Source organism: Cyanistes caeruleus, chromosome 21 (genome assembly GCF_971803275.1).
Source record: "Cyanistes caeruleus chromosome 21, bCyaCae1.hap1.1, whole genome shotgun sequence".
Taxonomy (NCBI): Eukaryota; Metazoa; Chordata; class Aves; order Passeriformes; family Paridae; genus Cyanistes; species Cyanistes caeruleus.
In genome coordinates this window covers 6651278-6669447 of record NC_141721.1, presented here as the reverse complement: position 1 = coordinate 6669447, position 18170 = coordinate 6651278, and the positions used below count along the sequence as shown (strand labels likewise).

At 50.4% G+C, this 18170-nt stretch overlaps 2 protein-coding genes and 1 long non-coding RNA gene across 5 annotated transcripts in view; 1 reads left to right on the top strand and 2 right to left on the bottom strand.

Moving 5' to 3' along the window:
* ULK2 (unc-51 like autophagy activating kinase 2) overlaps positions 1-4859 on the bottom strand; it is a 37500-nt gene extending 32641 nt beyond the window's left edge. The window contains exons 1-3 of one of the 2 annotated variants that reach the window (XR_015278543.1): positions 3813-4734; positions 2508-2600; positions 1288-1329 (exon numbers count right to left, since the gene is read on the bottom strand). Coding sequence is in view for 1 of the 2 variants with exons in the window: in XM_023939319.2 (XP_023795087.1) it covers positions 1288-1329; positions 2508-2600; positions 3813-3905 (228 nt within the window). In the remaining variant the exon portion in view is untranslated. Of the gene's footprint in view, positions 1-1287; positions 1330-2507; positions 2601-3812 lie in introns of both variants that reach the window. The other variant, XM_023939319.2, reaches the window with a different exon arrangement.
* The window catches only part of LOC147649630 (uncharacterized), a 28824-nt gene continuing 15036 nt past the window's right edge, over positions 4383-18170 (top strand). Inside the window, exons 1-3 of the long non-coding RNA XR_015278548.1 lie at positions 4383-5006; positions 7499-7701; positions 9294-17185. This is a non-coding gene — a long non-coding RNA (uncharacterized LOC147649630). The remainder of the gene's footprint in view (positions 5007-7498; positions 7702-9293; positions 17186-18170) is intronic.
* Positions 5997-17759, bottom strand: NLE1 (notchless homolog 1). Of its 2 annotated transcripts, none has more exons than XM_086859692.1 (13): positions 17674-17759; positions 17235-17456; positions 16950-17167; positions 16785-16864; positions 16461-16537; positions 15222-15319; positions 13716-13908; positions 13140-13275; positions 12825-12871; positions 12501-12703; positions 11453-11612; positions 11297-11367; positions 5997-10844 (listed from the first exon to the last, which is right to left on the bottom strand). In XM_086859692.1, the coding sequence occupies exons 1-13, from the start codon at positions 17680-17682 to the stop codon at positions 10832-10834; spliced, it is 1527 nt and encodes a 508-aa protein (XP_086715818.1). In that variant the 5' UTR covers positions 17683-17759; the 3' UTR covers positions 5997-10831. The 2 variants fall into 2 exon arrangements, with proteins under 2 accessions (XP_086715818.1, XP_086715817.1); XM_086859691.1 differs by having other exon boundaries at positions 17235-17381; positions 17674-17720.

The following is an 18170-nucleotide window of genomic DNA, read 5'->3' as shown; positions in this document are numbered from 1 at the left end:
CATAGACAATTGTAGGACTCTGTAGTCTCTTTCCTTCTGCATAAATCAAAAGAACAAGAGTCTCTCCAAAGCTCAGATGTTAAATCATCAAAATTCCTAACTAGTCCTCTACCCCCAGGATGAGCTGCAGAGTTGACTAAGGAACCTTCACATATAAACAAGTGTAAACGATCAATCTGAAATTCAGCTGCTTACTCACACACCAACACCCTCAGTCAACAAATCCAGTTGCTTTTGAGATGTCTGGATGTACTAAATTTAGGATACTGAGAGATTATTTCCACTTAGCAATACTCAAGAAAACCTGGTCTCATCAAGAAGCACATCAGACAGTACTTTCCCTCTCAGACCAGATAATGTCACTCAAAATTAAGAATTTTTAAGTCAAGATCCAGGAAAAACAGAATCTATAGATGGAACCCAGAAGTTTTGATGCACGGTCAGTTGCTAGATGAACATCACAGCTTTGTACCAAAAGTCACTCGTGTGCCACAGACCTAGAAAACCTAAGCCCACCTAATTTATGTCACATGAACAGATTTCTATAGCAAAAGGCACACATTCACACAAACTAAAAGCTTTTAGCATGTGAATGTGTAAGGACAGGGAAGACTGAATGTCACAATCTCTAGTTTGTGTTGCTTTGCCTATGCAATGCACCAAAGGTGGTTCTCAGTAATTTTTTTTCCATCAGTGTAACTCTGTATTTAAAATCAGAACTGAGCACAGGAGATAAATGTATAGAACATTTATGCAGAACAAATGGCTGCATGAGCTACCTCATGTCTTATTTAGCTTTGCTCAACACTGGCAGGCCTTAGGATACAAAACTATACTTCCTAAGCAGAATACACTCCCCTAGACAGGCTGCAGAGCAACTCCACCTTATTAGGCAGGATCCTGGCATTAAAGAGAGGAAGACAATCTGAAGCAAATTAATTGAAAAGATCCAAGTGTCTGCTTGGCTTTTTTCACTGTATCCTCTCCTTCTGACAGGCAACAGATACATGTGATTGTGGTTTTCTACTTCCTTCAGATCCTCCTCACTGTGACACAGGGCTAACACCACATTTCTTTGTCACACAGATCCCCAAGATGATGCTCTTGCTGCAACTTGTTTTTGCTGAATTCCAAACTGATGACAGCAACAAAACTTTAATTAATCTAAAATAAATTCATAATAAATCCATGTCTTAATTAAAAAACTTCTAATTGGCATACATTATATATATTCATATTTTCACAAATTAATTTTAATGAAAAAAAAGGCATCAAAATATGTTTTACCTGGACATCATAAAGAGCTACAATGTTCTCATGCTGAAGTTCCTGTAAAACAAAATATTTGTATTATGGAAAAAAGTTATTAGTATTACTACTACTATTATTAATTGCATTTGCTGATAATACTGATTTGGTGACAATCAAAGAGAGTATTTTTAAGATGATCAAATGGAATTTAGAGGAAATCTCAGCTGTTTAGACAATATTTACAGGATAAGGAAGTTAGGCAATATCTTGAGAGGTCATAAAAACATTTGGTTCCAGAACTTAATGTCTGTGACTTGTTACAGAAAGTACCAGAGCACAAGATCCTCTGATGAGCACTGAAAGCTGACAAGATTTAATTTTCCACTCTAACAAAATTTCTTGCTTAGTGAAGTAACCAACTAGACCATGTTCAAATCAACCCTACTTTTATAATACAAAGAAAATAAAACCAAGTAACATTAAATAAAACTTATGGGACAGCTCATTAATTATTTGTAACTGCCCAAAAACTGTTGTTTGTTAAGTACTTGCAGTACACTAATACACCCAATACTAATTCTGGTATATAATAAATAAATGAGTATATAATATGTATAAAACAGTATATAAAGTAGAGATGTATCTCAAGAAGCTCAGAAACATGGGAAGAAAGCAGCACTCCTTATCTCTGCAAAGCTGTGTGAAATGAGATGTGAAATTCAGAGAGCAGGGAATGCTAAATGACCACCCAAATAAATTAAAATAACATTAAAAAACTGAAAGATGCTCCATTACATTTCCTCTGTTAGAACCATGTTTTAAGGCAATTATCACAAGTCAGAAGTGGGCAGCTGCTTCAGCAATTAAAGTCAGCTCACTGATTTCAGCTTTCAAGGCAACTTGGAGCAAAAAAAATGAAGAAAGGTCGAAGACTGATGCTTCACCCTCAACTATGATCTGCTGGGAAAGGGTACCATATTGGCCATCCTGAAGGACAGTCTTCCACATGTGCAATATACAAAGCACAGAGACTGGTTCCACAATAATTTACTGCTTTTAACTGCAACCTGTTCTGAGACATTTCCAGAACTGAAGATGTGGGTTTTTTTCTTACTTTTTTTTTTTTCTGGATCCCTAGCAAAGAAACAGCACAACACCAATTAGTGATACCACCCATGACCTGGAATGAACTAGATCAGGAGTCTCTTTTCCTTTTCAAGCAAAGCTGCTTTAAAAATCACTGCAAATTAACATACCTTTAAGATTTTTATTTCTTTTCCAAGTAGGATTTGTGACTTCGACAAGTTCTTTTTGTTAATACTCTTTATGGCTACTTCCCAATCAGTTTTCTGGAAGTGAACAAAAAAAGTATTGTCAGTTTACTTTTTTTTTTTTAAATACTTTATCATCTATCAACTATCTAGGAAAACACTGAGAAAAAGTTGAAAGATCACCCCTCTTCTACCCACCAGTTATTACTACATCATGTGACACCATCAAGAACTGTTTCAATCCATAATGGCTTAGACAGCTATTAAAATCCACCTTCAGCTACACTGCATTTTAATGGCTTCTAAAGCATTTAAAACAAAACAAAACCCCTCAAAAATCAACAAGTAATTATATTCCATTTAATATTTTGTAGCAGTGCTATGTATCTGCTTTTTTAGACCTCTCACAATGATCAAGTTACTTTTACTGTCCTTTAAGGACTGCTCATTTTCAGCTATTTTATACTCTGCAGATGAAAACTGCACAAAACCCCCTCTGCTTTAAGCAAGCTTACATATTGTCTATTTATATATTATCAAAAAATAAACTGACTATTTATTTGGGAGGTGGGAGCACCTCCACTGGCCTTTAAAGTTTTCGTTTCCCTTTCTCCCTTTTTTTTTTTTTTTTAACCCCAAAATCACTGCACTGTGCCTCTCCAAGCCGTGAGCGCTGCCTTAATCCTCCAAAACGCTAAATCTGAAGGGCTGTTTTCTGGAAAGCAAAGCTCTTTAGGCACCAGAATAAACTCACAGCATCAAGAAACCATAACGTAACTATGAATATCCGGGGCGATTAGCAAGTCACGCCAGGAAACCAGACACCTCTGAATTTAAGAAATCTTCAGCCAATCCCAAAGGAGACAATTTTCCATTAGATCCCTCGTTATCCAGTGAGATAAACATGACCCTCCCGACAAACAAAGGGCTCAGCCTCCCCTACAGCTCTAACTCTCCCCTCGCCGCTACAGCAGGGAGCTGCCAGCAGCGGGGAGGAGCGGTGGGACCGCGGACAGGCCGGTGGGGTTGAGGGAAGGGAAAAAATAAAGGGTTTATGGATGCCGGGGCCGGATCCCGGTTCAGGGCCGCGGGGCAGCCGCGGGCCTCAGCCCAGCCCGCACCTCCCTTCGGCTCTTTTTTCTCCCCGAACACCCAAACCACGTCAAAACTCCCCAGAGGACACAACCCCCCACCCACCAGCCAGCTGTCACCCACCCGAGGGGCTCCTGTCGGCCCCGGGTTGTGTAACCAGCCCCGCTCCGGCTGCGGGTGAAGCCCGTCGCTGTTTACCTTGCGGTGGCGACCTTTGAAGACCACAGCAAAGGCTCCGTGTCCTATCAGGTCCTTCTTGCTGTACTCAAAGTCCCCCACCACCTCCATCATTCCTCAGCGGGGCATGAAGCCCCCGGGAAGGACGGAGGGAAAACAAAGGGGCTCTTCCTCCAGCTACAGCCGCCTCACGGCAGCCGGCGGCGGGGTGGGAGTCTGCCCGGCTTCTGGCTGCCCCCGGCGGCGGGGGCAGCTCCTCTCATACCGCCGCAGACCCCCGGGCCGGCGGGGCTGCTGCAGGGCGTCACCGAGGCGAGGGGCTCCGTCGGGCATGGGGAGGGGAAAGCGGGGAATCTCAGGGGCCGGGTGTGAAGGGACAGGGCGGCATCGGCGCCGGGACGAGGGGGCCTTCTCAGCGGGGAAGGGGATTCCGTGCCCTGCCGCTGCCCGGCCCCATGGCCCCGCCACAGCGGGGGCTGCCGGCGCCGCGGCCCCGCTCAGGGACGGAACCCCAGAGCATCCAGCGAGGCGGGGGGAGGCGCGGCCCACGGCTCCGGGGCTGGCTGTCGCTGTCGTCGTCGCAGCCCTCGCGAGAGGAGGAAGCAGTGAGGGTGCGGACGGGGGTCTCTCAGGCCGCCAGCGCCTCCCGGGGCTCCTGCCGCTCCAGTCCCCCACAGAGATCCGCGCTCGGCCAGCCCCGGCTGCGACTGCCCGGCCCTCCGCACCGCCCCGTGGCTCTTATAAGCCGCAGTGCGCAAGCCCAGGCGCTCGGGTGCTTCCGCCGGCGGCCAAAGAGTGCCTCACCCCGGGTAACCCGGCGGTCCCTCCGCCGCTGCCGACTCAGAACGGGGCCATCGCCCCGAGCCCGCCGAGCCCTCCCCAGCCCCGCACCCGTCCCGTCAGGGCTCCGGGGGCACGGTCGGGTCGTCCCCTCAGGGAAGACGGTTAGCTGGGCCCTGGGCCCACCCTTGTCCTCACCCTAGGGCCGGGGTTAGAGAGGCCAAACTCAGCCCGCCACGCCCGGCCGTCACTTCAGCCCTTTCCTCGGCCGCCTCAGGCGCACCCGCCAGTGAGGACAACGCTGAGGGGCCACTAGGGGAAGGAGGAGGATCGCAGCTGCACAGGACAAGAGCTGGGACAGTCAGCAGCCAGAGTGGGAAGGCAGGATCATCCCAGGTTTCCAAGGCAGAGGCACTGCTTACATAGCACCTTCAGGTAACACACTCAGCCCTGTCCCTGCCCCAGATCACACACTTTCAGCCCTGTCCCTGCTCCAGACTCTCTAACCTGAAACAAAGAATTTCAATGAATGGAGAGGCAATGGAGGAACAGGCATACAAAATGCTGTGAGTCAAAGACACTTCGAATTGTTTGCTCCCTTTATAAGGAGAACAACGCCTGTAATTTACAGCCCCTGCCTTCCAGCACTTTCAGATCAGCCTGGGGCTGTTTACAGCACGTACAACATTAAAAAAAAACCCAAACAGTCGCGTGGAGCCTTTGACCTTCACCTCCAGGTTTACATAATTACACTCCTTTCCTCTGCGTTCCATTCCTCACTGCTCTCTTCCCTCCCCTCTACCCATGTTCTCCATCATGCCACCTCCACATCCCAGTTTCAGACCCTTTCAGGCTTCCCCAATGTCCCCATGGGCCCCAGTGGATGCAGGGTGTGACTGCTCTGACCCCACACAGCTGTGCTGTGCCTGCCCTGACCTGACACAGGCTCTGCTTTCAGTGTCACCAGACCAAAATAGAGACTGAGCGAAGAGTTGTGCAGTTGGGCCTCTCCCCATTCCTCACTTATCTCTGTTGGCTTTCCTACACTCAAAACCAGGCACTTCTGGAGTGGTGTGCCATGTCAGGACCTCATCAGCTAAAGACTTCTCCACAGACAATGCACTTAGATTAAAAAAAAAGGCTAGCAACAGATTCTTAAGGAAAGATTGACAATGAATTAAATGAAATAAAGAACATTTAAAGCTGTCAGAGGAATCCTAAGAAATCTGTCTTGTGCCTAAGAGAACCAAAGGGCTTTTAAACCCCTCAAAACTGACTTCTCCCTTTATTTGGTGAAGTTTTGAGCTCCCACCCAAAATCCACCCGTGGCACCACCCTAACAAACAACCCTGAGAAAGCAGAGTTAACCAGTAATTTCAACAGCTCAGAACACCCCATGGAAAGAATAAATGAGATGTAAAAATATTCCAAGTTAATAATAAATTAAAGTGTTGGTAGTAGCAGACACTTTGTGATACGTTTCACAGTGCCCCTTTACACCAGGAAAAAGCCCACAAACCTCTATGTGTTAAATATTCTGATTCATATAAAAACTTTCCCTCAGAACTGGTTGTTTATTGCCATCCACCAATCCTCACTTCATATTAATCCTCTCAGCATCAGCGTGTATCCTTATCCCAAAATCAATGTCACACTGGTACATTTTAGGGAAGCCAGGGGGAAAAAAAAAGCCTTTTGAGCAGATAGAAGTCACAACAGCCATTACTAAGCCACCCATTCTGCATCACACTTGCGAACCGAGACACATTTCCTGACACATTTCCCCTCGGCAGCAGCACTGCCTGATGTCCTTTTGTCCTCATAATGGGGCTGGAGCCCTGGAGCAGGTTTGTTTCAGCACAACAAGGACAACACAGCCAGGAGCGGCAGCGAGGTTTGACCGGAATAACTAAACACCCTGCGCTGGGATCCCAGCGGCACCCGAGGGCTCGAGCAGCGCTCGCTGGAGGCTGCGGGATTTGCATGCGGGTCACTCCTCCCAGCTGGGTCCTTGACTGGCGGCTGCGGGAGGTTCTGAGTGTCGGTAACTCCAGCATCCAGACTAAAAAGAACCTACAGACAACGCCTTCACTTGCTTTTTGCTGCTTGGAAGAGTCCAGAGGCAGAACGCACTGGATTTGCCTTTCCCAAAGGGAGCCTCGTTGCTGGAGATGTTGGGAGAGTGATGCAGGATAACCCCATGGGACTGCTCTCACACATGGATAATCCAGCATTTAGCCCTGTATCCTGCATGTGCTGCTCTAACCATGCAGCAGGACACTAAAACACCCAGTGCGCTCCAAAAGCACAGCCAGGGCACCAATACCCTGCCTGATCGACCCCAGTGATCCTTCACAGACACAGAACATTGTCCTGGGTTGGTTCATTTTTAACATCACGCTCTGCAGGAGCTGCAGCCCACTGAGAGAGACCACCAGCAACTCTCAGTTCTGCAACATCCATTCACAGAGTGAAGAAAAAAGAGCAGCAGTACTGGAGATGGCTCTGGGGCTCCTTCCCAGCTGCACTACTTTGCCTCAGACAAATTAGTCCCCCAGTTGTGAGCCAGGACATCTGATCACAAGAGCAACACATCTAGGAAGGAATTAACAACTTCAGGGTTGCCTGTCTGAGTGCAGAGAAGGATGCTTTCATCTGTGAGCAGCTCCACAGTACACAGACATCACTGCCCCGAGTTAACACCTTTCATCCTCAAAAGCACTAATGGACTTCACAGCAAGCCCTTCCCTGCCATACTACACCACCAAAATGCAGCCCTGAGGTAGAAACATCACCTGAACAGCACCTGTGCTGACCCAGAAAAAAACAGAACAAGATGCTTTTCCTACTTTTCATGCAGAACAATGAATGAAGTTAATTTTCTTCCTATTCATTGAAAGATTTTTCTTGTCTCTCTCTCTCCCCAGACTATAAACCTGCACATGGAAATTAAATTACAGATCTGGGAAAATATTCAAGAGATCATCTGAGTCAAACAGGACAGGAACACGTGGCTCCAAGGACCCAGGGAACACAACACACTCCACTTGCATGGATAAGCAGGACACAACCCCTAGAAGAGTTTTCACATGGATTTTAAGGTCTCACTTATCTAAATCAACTCCCAAAGGTAGGAATCTGACAGCATCCCGCTCACCTCAGAGCTATCAACTTTACTCAAGGTGTTCTTACCATATCCTTCCTTCCCTCCCTCCATCACACTCAGGATTTCATTAGACAGGTAAGTAAACCTTACTCAGAGGACTGGCATGCTTCCCAGTCCTGACCACCACTGTCCTCCCACTGTGATTTGTAACAAAATAAATGGCAGCATCAGCTGAGCTTTCAGAGGAGAAAGTATCAGAGGGCTCTGCAGGACAGTTTCTGGCTATGTTTAAAATTATTCTTGTATTACCAGTGAAAAATAAGGCCCTTGTGGTAAGAAAACCTGTGTAGGATGCTTAATGAATAACTCAGGAGGAACTGGACTGAAACATGGAAGCAGATCCCAGGATTCCTGTCAAACAGCACTGGAAAAGGTCAGGCATTTCTGTAGGTTTTCTGTAAGGTTGGGGCTGCTGATCCCAGAAAAGCAACCAGAAAGCTCCAGCCTACCTCCTAGATTTGTCCTTTAACACAACGTAACGTGTTCCCCATTAGTAACGCCATCAACCCAAATTTGCATCTGCAATTGCCCAAATTAGCTAATTAAAGCTCCCATCCCCAGTGCCTGTGGAGCGAGGGAGGTCACGCGATCGCTGCAGCTCCTGCCAAGCAGAAGCCAGCTCTAGAGGGAAGGGCAGCACTTTTCCTTCCCCGGTGCCTGAGCAGGCAGGAGACTGCAGCCAGGCCCGGGAAATGCCGCATTCAAATAAAACTGGGAGGGAGGAGTGTTAGGGAATTGCTTAGGAATATAGCTGGAGCAGGGCCAGCACTTAGTATGCATGGAGGCTGGTGCTGTATGAATGGTAAAAATAGCAGCAGATGCTTAGATAGGAAAATACAATTTGGTTTACATGCAAAGCCATCACAGAGCGTGGTTCAAAAATCTATCTGCTATCAGATCACTGGAAGATTAAGGCTGAGAACTTATTTTGGTGTAAACTTAATTGCAAGGCCCTCTCTTTCTTCAAGAAGTCTCACTTCCATTTGGAAAACCTTTCTGCTCCAGCATTAGGAAGAAAGGTGGGTTTTACTCAGGCTTTATGTCACAGAAGCAGAGTCTGAAGGGATGGCAGGACCATGGTCAGAGGGCACAGTGATTGCTTTGGTTTGGAAATCAGTGGGCAAGGTACACTGATATTTTAGGTACACCTACACAAATGCCAAGCCAAGTTCCCACAGGCAAGATCGCTCCCTGAGCTCTGATACATCCCTGCCTCCAACACAAACACACCATAGATTGACAGGGCACACTGACCCTGAGCAGCACTCCAGGGGAGGAAGCAGAGAATGATGGTTCTTCACTCAGGAAGAGCCACTTGAAACCAGGAGCTGCTGCTTGCAGCAAGTCAGACTTGGGGACAGGGAGCTGAACTCTTGAGGGTGAGTCATTTCCTTCAGCACAAGCACCCCAAAAAACTTGGAAACCAGGCAGGCTTCTAGGCTGTTACCAGTGACCTGCTCCTCTTCTTCTCAAGGGCTAACTTACCAGCTGGTTTTAAAACACCCTTAAACTCCCACATTTACTTCAGTGAATTACAAAAGGCTTTGTTTATGCAGATGGATGCAATGTGGCCTTCACTGTCAGCAAGAACCAGCTGGAGGAAGCACCATAATGAAAGAGCAGGTATGGGATCCTGAGCTCTTCCCAGAAGATCCCATAGAGATAGATCCCTGCTGACTTGGCTGGCAGGAAATACCAACAGCAACAGGAACCACAAATTGTCTTCTCAGTCATGGTAAAGATTTAACCCTTTGTTGCAACCTTTGGCTCACCTGAACACTTGCAGACAAGCAAAAGGCCATTACTGCACAATCTTAATTCTCCAAAGCAATCCTGCCAGCAGGGATAAAGTCCTAAAATGCATCTTCGGCATCTGGGAAGCATTTGAGACCCAAACTTCTGTTGAATTGTAGTAATCACTGCGTATGAGGGCTATGGAGAATGTTTTGACCTTCATGCTAACTTGCTGCAACTAAATCTGACAGTAATTTCTGCTCCTTATTAATCATATCTTGATTTTCTCTGTTTCATAAGCATCCTGGAAATAAACACTTAGTCCAGGTATATTCACCACATGATGGCTGGAAACATTAACTGACTGATAAAAAGGCTCATAAGCAAACTTGCAAATACCCAGCTGACAGTGTGAATCCCTCTCACCCACTGGGCAAGTAAATGCACTTGAGAAATTCCAGGAGCCAGCTCTGTGCAATGGAAGTATGGCCATTTTCTCTGTCTGTCCCAGCCCTGCTGTCAGCACATATCCAGGGCAAGGGACAAGTGCCATACAAAAATCCTCCTCCATTCTTCCCCTTCCCCACCCTATCCTTCCTTCCCCCTGAGCCAGTGGTGGATGGGAAATGGACACTTTCTCCCCTGCTCAGAGTCTCATTTCCCCATTCTCAAGAGCTGTTGAAACCTGAAAACTCAGCACAGCTCCAGCAGTCATTTGAAGTCCATGCCTGTTGCATGAACACATTAGCAAAGGAGTTATCTGCTGTGGATGCTGAGGATCACTGGCAAAAAATGCTCAGCATGGCCCACAGGGAAGTGGGGCTGTGTGGAAAAACAAAACTTTACTGGAATAACGAGAAGCCCCAGGTCCTCATTCCCAGCAGATCTTTGTCCCAGACATGCAGCCAAAGCACAATTCTGCAGTGTAATGTTGTGCTGAATTTTACCGTTTTTCTCTCTCTCAAGGCCACACAAGGACAACCCTCTCTGTTCCCACTAAAACACTCTTCTCCACAGGATTCTTCACAGAGCAAGAAAGGGCACGAGCAGTCTCCACCCTTTGCTTGCCCCTTTCAAGACCATGGCTACTGTGAGGCTAAAATTCCAATAAAAAGCCAGTTGAGATGGAGGCAGATGAGATATCCCTCCTGTGATGTTCAGAGGAAATCATCCTGCAATGCACAGCTCTTAATAAGAACTAAAATTAAAATTTCCTTAAATAAATATAAGGAAAGAGCCCACGAGGGAGAGTTGCCAACAGGAACACAGAGCCGTGTTTGGGTCAATCTCTTCATCCATCACCTTGGAGATCTCCCAGGACTGTGCTGAGGGCAGGACCAGCGGCTCCATGTCACTGCTCCTATCGACGCCATCTGGAAAAGGAAAGAGCTGCTGTGTCCCTGTGGTGGGCCACCAGCTCTGCCACGGCCCAGAAGGCACCAGACAAGAGCAGCACCAAGGGGACCTGGGGTCAGTCAAATGGCAACCAGCTCCCAGGAATTTGTCTGCATAACTGGGAGAAGGAAGAAGGTCAGAAAGTAAGACCTGACCAGCCGGTGCAAGTGTTCCTTCCCCTCTCCAGGAATCAAATTATCTGAGTCAAATTTCATCCTGACTGCTTGGCTGGAGGGGCTCTGCTTTTCTAGTTATCTCCCAGCAACAGTTCCTGCCCTGAGAGAGGTCAGGTCTCCAAGCTGGAATTTGACCTGGTGCTGTGCTCTCTGCAAGATCGTGCCCCAACTACACAGGTCTCTGCAAGGGCACTGTGGCTCTGAGGGACACCTGGAGTAGCTGCAACACCCTCATGGACAAACAGGTTACTCACATCCGCAGACACTTGTCCTTCCCTCCGCTCACTACCCTCTGTCCGTCTGGGCTCCAATCTGCTGCATACACCTGGTGTGGTGGAAATGAGTCACCTCTGCTGGGAGGAGGGGTCCCTCCTGCCACCCAAACATCTCAGCTCCACCAGGCAGCTCACCTCATCTGCATGGCCAGGCAGATCGATGGCCAGTTTCTTTGTCTTGGCATCCCAGACCTTGAGGGTGCTGTCGCTGCTGCCGCTCACCAGCAAGCGGCTGTCGGCTGACCAGGCGATCTGGTACACAGCTGACACGTGGCCCCTCAGTGATGTCAGGTACCTGGGGACAAGGACAGGCTGTTAGAGCAGCAGGCTTTGTTCCAAACTTGCCCTTGCCTTCATGCTTCTTCTCCACCAGCACAGTCACAGGATGCCCAGAACACTCCAGGCAGTTCATTGCTAGACAGAATCCATCCAAAAACCCTCCCAAGTGGGCTCAAAACCTTCTAGAGGATGCCTCTTCATCTCACCCCCTCTGCCAAGAAACCTTTTGCCAGCAGGCAACACTTCAGCCTCACTGCACAGGTGTGTCCTTCTCTCCCCAACTGAGCAGCCCAGATTTAGGACCTTTAAAAACACTGACATGAAAGTCAAGCTCATGAGCATTAAGATTGGTTTGCAAGGGAGGACTGCTGCCTCCAAGAGCTCACCAGTACTGCAGCTGAAAGTTAAAAGCTGCATTACAGGAGCATCCAAATACCAACAGCACTACTTGTAACTACAAGAATTTGCATCATCCAGAACAAGCTGTTCTCTGGCACAAGAACTGTTTAAACTGGGTCAGTCTCCAGTTCCCAACACACACATCTTCAGGAGATCAGTGGAGTGGAACATCCCATCCCACCACAGCTGTGCCTGCCCTGGAGAACTGACCCTGCAGCAACAGGGTGTGCACACAGGTGCCAGGCAATGCTGTGGCTGAGTCACAGTGGGACTGCACACACAGAGCCAAGCACAGACACCCCGACACAAGAAAAGCCAGACAAGAGACTTCCCGAGGGCAGAGAAAGGCAGAGGCAGCAGAGTGACTTTGTATGAGTTGGGGCTACAGAGATGCTGAACAAACCAGTGAGCTGCTGGCAGTGAACTGGGACCCAGCCCTGTGTGCCCTGAGCATTACACACAGACTCCAAAGCAGCACCACCTCTAACAGAACAAACCAACTCACTTTCCTGTCCTACCATCCCAGAGCTTTATGGACTTGTCAAAGGAAGCACTAGCTATTATCCGGGTGTCTGGTGAGAACAGGACTTGGTTAATCAATGCCTGGTGGCCTGTCATTCTCTCCAGTGGCTTCTTGTCTTCTGCTGGTCTCCAAAGAAACAGGGTGAAATCATCAGACCCCGAGACAAGCCTTTCTGGTTCCTGGCCCTGAAAAAGGGATGAAAGAGCCCAGGTGTGGAGAGCTTGTGGAAGCACACCAGTGTTGGGGTATCCACTGCTTTCACCAGTGACAGTGTTAGAAGTGACAGCAGGGACAAGAGGGACTTACCCGGACTTGGTTGTACCTCTGCAGTGCCCTATCTTTGATTTCTGACACTGAAAAAGGGAAAAGGAGTGTGAAATGGAGATTGGCAATCCTTAGATGAAAAGAAACTTTGTAACCTTATCATGCCAATTCAGTCCTGGCTCTGAGCAGGAGCATTTGTGATTGCTCCATTTGCCAAAGGCAATTTGGGAGCAAAGCCTGGAAAAACAGTGACCTCCGCATGCCCCCAGACTGCTCCACCCTGGCATGGGCAAGAAAAATCTTGACTTCCAGCATGAGGAGTCCTTCCCCAGCCTCCAAGGTGTGTGCTGTACTCACAGGAGCCTCTGACATCCTGGGGGTTGATGGTGGCCTCGGCTGGCTCGAAGGCTCCAGTGCGGAGAACATAGTCAGTGCTCAGGGCCATGGTGTTCACCCAGTGAGCGTGGCCCTGCAGGGTGCGGCACAGGACCCCCTGGGGACAAAGCCACCCTCAGACAGTGACAGGACAGGCAGGACACAGCCAGGCTGCACAGCACCCACCAGACCCACCGGGCTGCAGGGAGCAACCCCAGACTTTCCAAACCTGCTTGCTCCAGCTGCAGGCAGGCTAAGCAGGGAAGACACAACACTGTTGAGCTTCAGGAATCAGCTTCCCTTGCACAACACCCATCACCTCAGGGTGATGCTCCGGGGAAGTTTCCAGCTTTTAGCCCCATTTAATGCTCTTAAGGATGAAACCATCACACAGCAGCTACCCCTTGCAAATGGTGCCAAGCAACAGGTCTGACAGGTCAAGAAGATACAGCAGCTCTGTTTTTCAGGGTACAAGCTGTGCCAGGAAGAGCAAACAAAGCTACCACACAGTGTGCCCAGCCCCCTTTGCCAGCAGCCCAAGGGCAGTTCCTCACTTACATCCTGGCTCCTCCAGACTTTGATGGTCCTGTCCTGGGAGGAGGAGTAGAGCAAGCCATCGCCCCCCCACTTCACACAGGTCACTGACTGCGTGTGGCTTGTGAGGATTTTGTCACACCTGCCCATCAGCGTGTCCCAGATGCGGATGCTGCTGTCCTTGGAGGCACTGGCCAGGTAACGGCACTCCGGGTTTCTGGGCAAAGAGATCAAATCCATTTGTGCAGCTTGCCTGAGCTCCTTCCCCACCAGCCCCAGAGAATTCAAAGGTCCAGCAGGCAACAAAATGCAACTTTCCTTTGGCTTCAGATCAGAGAGAGGCCAGACAGGTGCAGAGCACTGACCTACAGAGAACAAGGTCTCACAAGGCAGGGGAGAGGCAGTTTGCTTCCTCCAAACCAACTCCTGGGCTGCACACTGGAGAAATCAGTCCAGGGTAAACCTGGCATCTGAGGCCTTGGCAATGACCTTGTTTGCACAGCTTTAACCCACTAACGAGGTCACCACAAACTGCCACCTTCCCTGGGCACAGGCTGGAGAGAGCCTTGGGCAGGGGATCAGCTTTACACAGGGAGAACAGATCCACAACATTGGGAATGTGTTGGATGTTCCCCTGCCTCTGCCATGCTTCATCTCCAGCCTGTGGACAGAGTGCTGCTGTGTTGACAGAGCTGAAAGGAGCAATGTCTATCCATATGCACTGTGGCTCAGGGGGCAAACTGAACACATCTGGAAGCAGCTGGCCACAACCCTCTGTCCTTTGAACATCTTTACCACTCAGCATGGTGGCACCAGCAGTGAGGAAGAGCACAGCCCCTCCCATTGCACTGGAACTGGCTGCAGCCCTAGCAGGGTCATGTCTCTCCATTTCCTCATCTTCCTTACAATATTTTTTTGCTAATCCAGTTAATAGTCTGCAAATAGCTGGAGCTTCCTACTGGCAAATTCAATTTGCAGGGTTCTGCTCTGAAGGGGCCCTTTTTCTTTTTTATTTATTTCTCTAACATCTTGGATTAATGGCTACAACTGTCCCACTCCACCCACCTCTTCCAGAGGGAGCTTTAGCTGATCGAAGGGATAAGGGGATTGTACAGTTAATCATCCCTCATGATAAACAAACGAGATGACAAAGGCCAGCAGGATCAGGGGAGCAGAAATGAGTGCTCTGCCCTTGGACACCACCAGGCCACCCTGCTCCCACCTCAGCATTGCTGGAGCAGCACATCAGTGTTTGTCCAGAACCACAAAAGCAGTGTTTTCCACAGGCAGGAAAAGAGTTTTCCCAGGGGAAAAGAGACACAGCCTGGCAGTGATTCCCCAGCAACTCATGGGGACTGTGAGCAGCAGCTGGGACTCCTGGCTCCCAAATGCACACATTCTTCCCAGCTCACCTTGAGAGCTGCTCTACACAGGCTTTTTCCTGTAACAGGAGAAATGCAAACAGGAGCAATGCCCTTTGGGTCAGGCTGCTCTTTTCCATAGGAGGGCTGAGCTGGCCTCTTCACTTACATGTGGAGCGGTTCCCAGCACAGACATGTGATCCATTTGGAGTGGCCAGAGAGCACCCGGCCGATCTGGCTGCCAGTGGCTGGGTCCCAGAGAAAGATCTGTCCAAGAGAGGAAGCACGAGGGTTGCGTCAGGCCACAGACATCATGTGAATCCCAGAGACGTTGGAACTCCATTTAGAAAGCAGAGGTGTCCTTGGGATCGTGTTTGCACACACAGCAGCAGCAGGGGATGGGGGCTGGATGCCTTTCCAAATCCCTGCAGCAATCAGCTGACACCCAAAAGAATGAGACTGGATTGTCCTCCTGTCTGCCTACAACACTGCTGCTACAAAGTTATCTGACTCAACTCAAACAGGATTCAGGCCCCCCAAAAGCCACCCCATGTCAGAGACTCAGTGAGTGTTTCCAGAGCACAATGAAAGCCACAGCATGCTAAACACTGCTGATTATCGGATGCTGTGGGTGGGACACATGCTGGTTTTCTCTTGTTGATTCTCTCTCTACATAAACGTTCATCTTAAGAGCCAAGGCATTAGTCATCTCCTACTTAAGAACCTGGGAGAAATAGGGAAAAGGAGGACAAGCAGCTCTCTGGGTTCAATTAGAGGCAGACCAGCACCAAACCATGGCTGAACCACTCTGGCCCAGGACATTTCCTTGGGATTGGCATCACAACCTTGGCAGCTCTGTGAGTGCTGTCATTATTCCCAGACCATTCAAAGGTCAGAGAGTGCAACTGCCCCTCAGCACTCAGCTCCCATTTAACCACATGCTCCTGCTTCCCCAGGCGTTTCTGCACTTCAAACACCATTTTGCCCCACAGCGGGGGCTGAATTCCCTTCATGATCCTGCAAGATGGAATTGGGCTGTGTCTGTGTGGGAACACTGTGACCAGGCTGCTGCAGCATGGCTAGGACGCACTAACAACAGCCCTGACCTGTCCTCACTCCAGACACCTCCCTCGTAATGGAGGCACCTGCCAGTGACAACATCCAAAGCCTAGACTCTTTCCAGTATGGAGGGACAAGCATCTGCCACGAGACAGCAGGACTCAGCAGCAAGAGCTCCCCTGGGTGACAATGTCAGAGTGTTTCTCACAATACCATGACACATCCACAAAGCTCCTCTGGAGAATGGGAATTGTGCTCCAAAAATGGGATTCACCCCTCACACCCCTGAAGAAACAAGCCTTTCACCTCTAATTCCCCCCAGCCCCATGCTGAGGGAGCCCACGCGTACCTGGCTGTTCTTGCAGCCCGAGGCCAGTTTCTTCCCATCAGGTGACCAAGCAATGCTGAGCACCCAGTGCCGGTGACCTGGCAGAGAGACCATGAGTGGCTGTGAGTAGTGAGCTGTGACATGTCCCAGCATGAAGCCACTCTGTGCTCCTCCAGGCCAGCCCCTCTGTTTCCACTTTGCCAAAGACAGCTACTTCCTCCCCAAGCTGCAGTCCCAGCCTGGACAGCTCAAACAGCATCAGGTTCTGCTTGTCCCCCAAGGCAGACAGGGGGTCCATGAGGGAGGGGGTCACAAGCTGCCCTCCTGGCACATCCCAGCACCCACCTTTGGCCGTGAACTGCGGCGTTTCCGTGCTGAGGTCCCAGAAGCGGACAGTGGTGTCTCCAGAGCCGCTTGCCAAGTACCTGGGAGAGGAGGAACAGCTCAGTACAGCGTCCCCATGACAAGACAAGGGCACCCTGATGCCCGCCTGCAGCCAGACCCTCGTACTTTCCCGTGGGGCTGAAAGCCACGGAGATGACGGCCTCGGTGTGTCCCTCCAGGGAGCTTGTGCAGCGTGTCACCGCCCGCACCCTGAACACCGCCTGCGGCTGGTAGATGATGTCCAGGACCTTCTCTGTCTCCACGCTCTGCCCTGCCAGGGTCTTCTCCAGCGACGCCACGATCTCGGCATCGTGGACGAAGAAGGCCAGAGGCACCGGCTCATCCTGCGGGAGACAGGTGAGGTAGCGAGGGGCGGGCTGGGGGTGCCGGGGAGCTCGGGACGGGTCTCACCTTCTGCAGGAGGGCGTTGCAGACCAGCTGCAGCTTGTCCGGAGTGATGGTGACCGGGACGTCGAAGGGGGAGCCCAGGCACTCCCCTGCCTCATCGCGGAACTGGATCAGGAGCCGCTGCACATCCTCCTCGTCCGGCGGCATGTTCTGCGGGATAGCGGGCTCAGCGCCGAGTCCCACCGGGCAGCGGGCACAGCCGCCTAGCCCGGCAGCGACACCCGCCTGGGGAGAAGGAACCTCTTCAGAGGGGACCCCGCGTAGGGCCCGTGGGAAAGAGAAACCCCCGCACTGAGCAGCAGCCGCGCGGGGGAACCCCAGGGGAGGGCGAGAAGACTCCGGAGCGCCGCAGCAGCTTCCAGGTGCTGCCACTGCCTATCCCGGTCCCGATCCCTATCCCGGTCCCGATCCCGGTCCCGATCCCGGTCCCACTCCCGCTCACCGCGGCCATGTGCGCGCGCGCCCCACGTGGGCCGGAAGCGGCGGGAGCGCCCGAGCGCGGCGCTGCTGCCCCCTGGCGGCCGGCGGGGAGCGCCGCGCTCGCCCCGGGGCCGCGGGTTCGAGGCCGCGCAGGGACAACTCCCGAGGGCCCCACGCGCACGGAGCTCACCGCGGTTCTAAAAGCTCAGGGATTTGATGCCAAAACGACTCAAGATAGACCGAGCCTTTCACATTCAGTCCGGCCCAAGGGTTAAGGAAACGCGGCTCTGAGCATTGTCCGTAGCCAAATCTGGGACTTGTACTCCCCAAACGCCCAGGATTAGTCGGGATCCTGCCTGGGGGGAAACCGGCAGGGGTGCACGAGTTTAGTGCGGTTCAATACTTCAGGACCAACCCCTGCCCCTTTAAACCTTTTCCAGCCCAACTTCTGCCAAGTCCTGTGACTGAACACCTTACTTACTACTTAAATAAGAATTACTCTAATTTACCACACTGCCA